General features: G+C 56.5%; 1 protein-coding gene across 1 annotated transcript; it reads left to right on the top strand.

Annotated features, from left to right (window-relative positions):
* Positions 1-4376: 4376 nt before the first annotated feature.
* On the top strand, positions 4377-5204 carry UBL4B (ubiquitin like 4B). Its single transcript, XM_066246259.1, has 2 exons — positions 4377-4924; positions 5171-5204. The coding sequence occupies exons 1-2, from the start codon at positions 4377-4379 to the stop codon at positions 5202-5204; spliced, it is 582 nt and encodes a 193-aa protein (XP_066102356.1).
* Positions 5205-8439: the final 3235 nt, after the last annotated feature.

The following is an 8439-nucleotide window of genomic DNA, read 5'->3' as shown; positions in this document are numbered from 1 at the left end:
CTGCATCCTCCCCTTTTAAGCACCTCCTGGCCCAGCCCAGCCCTCCTGTTCTTCCTTCTCCTCCCCTCTTTCAGCCACTCCGGCCCTCGTCCCTCGGTCTGTCTGCTGGCTTTGTCTCCACCACTGTTTCTGTTTCTCCCCCAGCCTCACCTGGAAGGCCAGCCTATTGTCACTAAAGTGCAGTAACTTGCTAACGTTCTCGGGGAGTGAGGTGGGCAGAGGTGCAGCGGGTTTATCTCAGGAGGCTTTCATGCAGCTCCAGGGGGTGGTCGGAGCCTCCCCGAAGCCCAGGCCCCCGCCGTCAGCAGGTGTCTCTCCGTGGCTCTTCCCCATGCCGGCCAGGTCTGCACAGGGCTGCTCTGCCCTCACCTGTGCAAGCAGAGAGCTCACTCCGGCCTGGGGGAATCACACCTGGGGCACGCCTCCAGGTGCCACGGGGTCTTCCCGACACTTGGGAGTGACAGAGTTCACATTTACAAGTTTATACAAATATACACTGAAGGTCTTTATGAGGTAGACACCCTGCTAGGTTCTGAGGGCAAGACCTGCTCCTTTGGGCCCTCACAGCTACCCTGCCAGGGAGGCTGGGCAGTGACCACACTCCCAGATAGAGGAAGCTAATGAGACTCTCAGGGCAGGCTTGCTCAAGCCGGCCCCGGGCTGGCTGCTGGACCCCTGGCTTTGATCCTCTAAGAGTCCTGCCCTCCGTGTACCCACGTCCAGTCAGCCCCCAGGAGCATTGCCAAGGGCTGCAGGCAGCCCTGCCCCCAAGCACCCTCCATCCCGCCCAGCTCCCCTCTGCCGCAGACATTGTGCAGGTGTTGTGACGTCACTGCATTTGCAGTTGTTTGTGAGTAGGGGTTCGAGCCCACTGCCTTCCCGCGTTCTCTGTGGACACGTGTGTCCCTTCCCCTCACGTCACAAAGGCCACTCATTCCTGCTAATCTCCCTCCTGATTATGACAATCACTGTCTGATTGCATAGGCTGATTACACAATTACATTTTCTCGTGCTAATTCCATAATTAAGACTAGCGGTAATAACAAAGGGAAAATTATGACATTTCCAAGATCCAAATATGATCTGAGGGCCCGAGAAGGCGCCCCACTGTCCCCCTTAGGGAGGGCATTTGCGAGCCCCAGCTGCAGAGGAACGGCTAGGTGGTGACCATCTCTCTCAGCTCCCGGGGACATCCCTAATTCTGAAGCCTCTGTCCTCACAGCCCATTAGGGCTCTGGAACTCTAGCCCAGGGACCCTGATTTGGAAAAGTGTGACCCAACAGCTGAGGCCATCAAAGCCCCTGTCACAGGAGAAGCTTCCTGCAAGTGGCCATTGGCCTTGGACAGACAGAACCTGAATTGTGCTTCTGGAAGCCCAGGCCCGACAGCTTTTCCCCAGGGGCTGCCAGTGTCCTGGACAGACAAGTCTGAGGAGGAGAGGCCGGCTCTCAGCTGCCTCCATGCCCAGAGCTCTGGCTCCTGTCCCTTCCTCAGAAGTCCCCTAGCATGGGAGAAGGGCTGCAGGCCACTCTCCGTGTCACCTTCCTTCTGTCTCCTTCAGATTACTCAAACCTCCGTCCTCCAGGAAGCCTTCCTGGATTAGCTCTGCTCCGGGCATTTCCCATGGTATGTCCTCAATCCTGTCCCTGCCACGGTTTGTCCACCACAGGGTCCCCACCTCCAGAGGCTGGGAGTTCCCACATGGCAACAGGGAAACCTCATTCACCTTCTGCTTCATCGTGGAGTCACGGGGGGCCTCCCTATATACCGTGTGCACATTTGCAAATCCTATCCTCTTTCAAATGCACCGAGGCAGTTGGCTATTTAAAGAATACTAAAGAAGATCCTTTGGTAAAGACTGGGATCACTTTGATTTATTTTTAATGTACCTTTGGATTTTCATCTCTAGGGGAAAAGTGGAGGGGGCCTAAGGGAGGGCCTGTAGGCAGGGTTATATCTCTTTACAGCCTGCATCCTCCTGTATGGCTCAACATGTCTAAATTTAATCTTCTTCATTCAGTGGACATGTCTTTGAGGATTTCTGTGTGCCGGGCTCTGTGTGCTGGAGGCGGGGATACAAAGAGAGATGACACCCACTCTCTGCCTCCTAGAGTCAGTGAGGGAGACAGACGCGTGCTGGGTGCATTCACACAGGGGTGTTCAAGAGGACCTATGGCTGTACAGAGAGGGGTGGGATTATCTATGTCTGGGCCTGGAAAAAGCTAGGAAGGCCTCCTGGAGGAAGCAGTTTTAAACCCGTGCTTCACAAAATGAGTTCGGAGAGTTCAAACGGGACAAGTAAGTAGAGGAAATGGCATGTGGGTGTGGCTGGCGTGAAGGCCGGGGGAAGCAGGGCCTGGCCAGGATGCCCTTGGAGGCTGGCCTGAGGAGCCGCTTCTGGCTGCCAAAGCAAGGAGGGTTAAAGTAGATTGTGTTAACTCAGAGGAGTGACTCAACCTCACACTGACTTAGGAAAGCCCCTTTGGCGGTAGCAGGAATGGACCCACGGGGATGGGATGGTGGCAGGAGTGGACCCACGGGGATGGGACTGGATGGAGGAGAAGAGCTAGGAGTTCCGAGCCACAGGGAGCAGTCTGTGGGCTTTGGATTTTGGAGACATTTGGAGGAAGGAGGGAAGTGAGAAGAGGGCTTGTTTGGCAGGGGAGAGAGGAGCAGGGGAGGGGCGGGCAGCTGGGCTGGGCAGCACACGGGGAGGTGAGAGAGAGGGCAGGTGTCAGGGAGCTCCTGACTCCAGAGCTTAGTTTCTCTGGTCTGGGGTTGGGTCACCTGCCAAGAGGGAGACCACGGTGGCAGGGGAGGGGGCGGGCAGCTGAGCTTGCGGTGTCTGCGGGTGTTTCCTTCCCCTGCCCCAGGCTGCGAGGCCAGAAGAGGGGAGTGGAGGCTGGAGCAGCTCTGGTGGCGGTGGGGGACGTCAGAGCTGGGTGCTGTGGGCTGGCGAGGTCTGGAAGGTCCAAGGATGTTGGCAACGGACAGTGTCATTCGAGTGTAGTTCAGGCTGGAGGGAAAAGGAGAGGGGAGGGAAGAGGGATGGCGGAGAGGCGGTGCTGGAACACGGACAGCCGGGGAGAGGTGCGGGTACCCCTGGGAAATCGCCCCGCCGGCGGCAGGACGTCCGCGTGGCCTCCTGGTGCTCACTCACTTCTAAAACCTTCCTCACGAGCTTCCCTGTGTCCGACTCTATAAAGTACTTGACCTGGGAGACCGCCAACAGGTTGAACCGAAAACTGCTGATGCAACAGAAGGTGCTGACACAGTGGAGTCCCCAGCGGTGTCCCTGTCCTCATTCGCCTTGGACCCCTGGGGGCCCTGGGGCCCCGAGGACACTGAGCAGGTGTTCCGGGAGGCAGCACACCGGAGCGTGGAAGACCCGAGCTGTGTCGCCTGCTCGCCCAGTGATTAAGCTGAGCCTTGTTGTCTGGCAAATGGAGATGATGGTATCTGCCTCGGAGGGGGTAAGGACCAAATGGGGCAATGTGCCCGAAGCAGGCGTTGTCAGTGGCCCAGCCCTGTCCCCTCGGTGCTCATGTTCTGTAAAATGTGACGGCCTCTTGCTGCCGTCCTCTGCAAACCCCTGCCCGCAGGTTCCCCCTGGCCACAGGGGTGTGTTCTGCACACCTGCCGACCACAGATGCCGAGGAGACACAGGTTAGTCCCCCACTAACCAAAGGCAGGAGCCCACTGCCCTGCCTCCCTGCAGCGCCCACAGTGCCCACAAAGTCAACCTGGCCATCAACACCGTCGCGGCCTCCACACCCCCTGCGGGTGCCTCCTGCGGTCACCTCCCAACTAAATCCATGTCCTGGGTTTTGTCTCTGTCTGCTTCTGGGAAACCCAGCCCGGAAGAGCGTGTAAAGTGTGTGCTAGGCAGCTGGCTCCCTGGACAGTGAGCTCTAGGACAGAAAGCACGGGCTGTGGTACACTCTCCCCTCGGGGCTGGCCCCGGTGGAGTGGGCACCCAGTACGCATGTGCAGAATGAATGAATCAGTGTGGCCGTGCTCCCTTCTCCCACTCATCCTCCGGGCCCTCCCATACAGGATCCTGCCTCCTTCCTCACCATCCTCTGCCTCCTTTCCAGAACCCCCTTTTTCCTCCTTCTCCCTTCCTTTCCCCCTCTCACTGAGGAAGGATGCTCTGTGCCTAAAATGCCCCTCTAATGTCCCTGAAGTTCAGAGCCCTCCTGTGGCATTGTGACATCACTGTGCCCTAGCCAATGGCTACGCTCCTGGGCTTGGCCTTTGGCCTTCTGGGACCACCGCCCTCCATTGAAAGGGAGAAGCCACCATCTCCTGCAGGCCCCTGAAGCCCCAGGGCGGCCTACAGAGCATGGGTCCCTCCTGATTCCGCTCTCCGGCAGATGCTCCTCACGGTCAAGCTGCTCCTGGGCCGGAGATGCAGCGTGAAGGTGTCTGGCCAGGACAGCGTGGCCACACTCAAGCAGCTGGTGTCGGAGCGGCTGCAGGTGCCCGCGGGGCGGCAGCGCTTGCTCTTTCGTGGCCAGCTTCTGGCTGACGACAAGCGTCTCTCCGACTACTGCATCGGGCCCGATGCCTCCATCCACGTCATCATGCATCCCCTGGACAAGACCGCGCCAAAGGAGGCCCTCCGGCCCCAGCCCCTGTGGCACCAGCTGGACCAGGTTCTCGCCAAACACTTTGGGCCCCAGGACGCCAAGGCAGTGCTGCGGCTGCTGAGGCAGGAGCACGAGGCACGCCTGCAGAGGATCGGCCCGGGCCACCTGGAGCAGCTGGCGCGGGCCCTCCTGGCTGAGGAGCCACCGGCGGGGCTTGTAGGGGAGAGGGAGCCCGAGGCTGTGGCCTCAGTGTCCGGAGACAAGGAGGAAGAGGAGGAAGAAGGGGAGGAGGCAGAGAAGGAAGAAGAAGAGGAGGAGGAGGAGAAGAAAGAGGAAGAGAAGGTGGAAGAAAAGGAGGAAGAGAAGGAGAAAGAGGAGGAGGAAGAGAAGGAGGAAGAGGAGGAAGAAGAGAAGGAGGAAGAGGAGGAGAGAGAGAAGGAGGAAGAGGAGGAGGAAGAGAAGGAGGAAAAGGAGAAAGAGGAGGAAGAAGCTGTTCAGTAAACCAACCATTTTACTCATATGCACGCTCAAATTTGCCAGCCTGTTGTCCCTGCTGACTCTCCACTCCGTTCCCACAGATGCCGGATGCCGGTGCATCCTTACCTCTTTTGAAACCTCGAAGCCGCTGGAGGGATTTTGGACCCCTCTGTCCCCTCTTGAACTTGTGCTTCCCTCTCTGAGACGTGGATGCTCCCACCCCATCCCCATCCCCATGGGAAGCCCGGAAGGGTGGTCAAAGTCTGCTCCTCCTCACAGGCTGGGCGCAACCTCTTGGGCTAGGCAGTTTGCCAGGCAGGCCCAGCACCCTCTTAGCACCCTGCTAGCCCTGGGGCTGTGTCACTGGCAAGGGGGATGAGCCTGTTATCTTTACAGAAGGGGAAACTAATAGCTCATTTCCCAGGAAATCTGTGAACAATAAAAATAAGTGGGCCATTTTATTTCTTTTGCTGAGAGAAGCTACTAGCAGGAGAGGTGGGAGGAGACTTTATTTTCTCTCTAGTTAATGGGAGTGTCAGTACTGGCTGGGAGCCACCAGGCCACCTCCACTGCTTCTGTCCCTAGCGCTGCAGGGGAGGAGGACTCCAGTCTCAAACTAGGAAGAAGGAAAATTGTTCTGTCCTTCTGTGCCTTGGCTACCTCCCACCACCGACCCTGGCCTTCTAATGACCCCCCACCCCTGTCTCTCCCCACAAAAGTTGAGCGCAGGAGAGCCGCTGTAGCACTCAGAACTGAGGAACTTGGCACCTCTCCCAAAGATGATTTTACTCAATGCTGCATTTCACTGTGGGGTGGCAGGCTTTGCCCCCAACTGGAGGAAGTTGGAGGTGGGGGTATGTTGGGATGCTGGAGGCAGAGCCACCTGTCATGTTCCAGCAGGGGGTTCGAATCCCACTTTGTGCAATGAATCCCAGCTCTGGGCTGCCTGCTGTGGAGAGCACGGCCTCTGTGCCCAGATCTGACGTGTGTGTGTGTGTGTGTGTGTGTGTGTGTTTTTAATTAATTTATTTATTTGGAGAAAGAGAGCGCGCTAGAGAGAAACATCAATTTGTTTTCCACTTATTTATGCATTCATTGGCTGATTCCTGTATGTGCCCTGACAGGGGATCGAACCTGCTACCTTGGCATATGGGGTTGATGCTCTAACCAATTGAGCTATCCGGCCAGGGCAGATCCACCTTGTTTTTAAGGTGAACTAAAGCCTGTGTCGGCAAACCGGCTGGGCGGAAGACACCCTGCTTCCTTTCCTGCTGTCACCGTTTGAGAGACGGTAGGAGTGAGGATGACACTGTTTAAACTGCAGCCCACAGCACCTCTCTCCCACCGGGAAAGGACACCCGGGTCCCTACAAGAACAACTTGCTCAAGGAGGAAGCATCTCAGGACAGCCACCAACCACACCCAGGCTTCCAGCTTCGGGTTCCTGTCCACAGAGCAATCTCGCTTCTCCTGGCTCCGCCTGGATCACCTGAAGGCTAACACCTTTGGTCCTCTGGTTCTTGGCAAAATCATCTTTCTGGGTCACGTGCTATTTTTTATTCTTTAATTTTTAAAAGTTACTGATTGGTTTTAGAAAGACAAAGAAAGGAAGGGGAAGAGAGAGCGTGCAAAAGAGAGAGCGAGTGAGAGAGAAGCATTCATTTGTTATTCCACTTAATTGTGCATTCTCTGGTTGCTTCCTATATTTGACCTGACCAGGATCGAACCCACAATCTTGGTGTTTTGGGTCAACACTCTAACTGACTGAGCTAACTGGACAGGGCTCATGAGCTATTTCATAAGTCCTTTATTCTTCCGTCAGTGAATGTGGATGGTAGTCCTAATCCGTGCCAGGGATTTAAATTAGATGGACTGGGAACGGTTTCTCTGGTGAAGGCTCATTAGAAGTGCGCCCCCTGCTGTCCCTGGCTGCGTGGTGCAGCTGAGGGGCTGGGGAAGCCCTTACTGTCCTGCCCCATGATGTGTTGTTACCTAGCAATGTCACTTTTGCCCATAGTCCTGAGTGATGCAGCTGGGAACTGATCGTCAGGATAAGAATTCTTGCAGATTTTGGAGAAGGGAGGAAGTTTAAAATGTTCCAGGGACTCCATAGGTCCTTCCCACATTCAGAATAAGAGACTCTCACAAAGGCTCGGACACTAGGAGGTCTGTCCATCATAGCAGGTGGTGATTGTGTCATATATTTTGTATGTTTGAATGAAATCATTGATAATAAGTCAACTGAAGCGTTAGGTCCAGGCCAGGAGCTGTGGGAGCACAGATAGGAAGTGGTCTCTGCAACCGAGTCTCAGGGAGGCTTCAGGGAGGAGGTGACGTTTGAACCAGTGAAGGATGGGAAAGAGGGGAAGTTGAAGGGCCCTTGAAGGACTTTTCTTGACACTGAGAGGTTCACGTGTCACACCTGGAGAACTGTTGCTTGGCTCAACACACCCAGGCTCTAAGCTTGCTGGGTGCCTCATGACACCCGGAGACACACATGGACACAAAGACACACCCCAAGTGCATAGCCGTAGACACCCCCAACCCTCACACCCACAGAGTGGCATCTACAGTGGCAGAGCCAGGTCTGCCGACGGGAATGTTAGGCTCTGCTCCGCTTGCAGTGTCTGGATCCAGACACTGCCTTTCGGGGGTTCAGGCTGCTGGAGCCCCGCTGACCCGTGTAGCCCAGGCAGTTCACCCAGAATGTCCCACATGGCGCGTTCAAGGCAGAAAGGAAGGCTGCAGAGCCAAGCCCAGCAACCTCAAGGGCTGCAGGAACTTCGGGGCCCTGGACTGACTTTGCTATGTTGAGATGATGCCTCACCCTGTCATCGGGACAGGGTGACTAAGGACATGTAGGGTCATGGAAAGAGACACACGGTACACACATTTGTGTACTGGGTGGCCGTTGGGCTTTCAAGGGTGTCTGTATGTGCAGTTAGCCCACATCTGTCGGAGGACAGAGATCCCCTCTCTGTGTGAACTCTTTAAGGTGGCATGCTGGCCTTCCGGGCCCCTGTCCCAGCCTGGGGCATCTACCTGTGCCCTGCGCTGGGCCTGGGTGGCTGCCAGCCTGTGGCAGGGGAGTGATTGAGGGCCAGCTGTCCTGGGGTGGGGTCCTGCGCCACCAGCTGTCGCTCATGGACACAGCTGAGGTGAGAACAGCTGCAGAGCCTGGGCCCGATGCCCTCTGGAGCAGATGGTGCTCCCACTGGCTGCCTTGTCCTCCCCTCCCCTCCTGGGTCACCTTTCTCCTCTTCTTATCTTTTCTGCTTTTCTTCCTGTACCTCTCCTCTACCCTTCCCCTCCTGTCCTCTCTGACCGCGTCTGGGGCCGGGCGAGTTGGCTGCGTTGCATGAACACCTTTC

This window comes from Saccopteryx bilineata, chromosome 11, assembly GCF_036850765.1.
Source record: "Saccopteryx bilineata isolate mSacBil1 chromosome 11, mSacBil1_pri_phased_curated, whole genome shotgun sequence".
Classification (NCBI taxonomy): domain Eukaryota; kingdom Metazoa; phylum Chordata; class Mammalia; order Chiroptera; family Emballonuridae; genus Saccopteryx; species Saccopteryx bilineata.
Note: the sequence above shows the minus strand (reverse complement) of the source record. Positions and strands in the feature narration are given on the sequence as shown.

Excerpts from the sequence above, each read along its gene's own strand:
- UBL4B (XM_066246259.1), top strand. The coding sequence starts at position 4,377 with ATGCTCCTCACGGTCAAGCTGCTCCTGGGCCGGAGATGCAGCGTGAAG. Across the intron at positions 4,925-5,170 it reads GAGGAGGAGGAGAAGAAAGA|ATGCCGGATGCCGGTGCATC; the intron begins GGAAGAGAAGGT and ends CCGTTCCCACAG.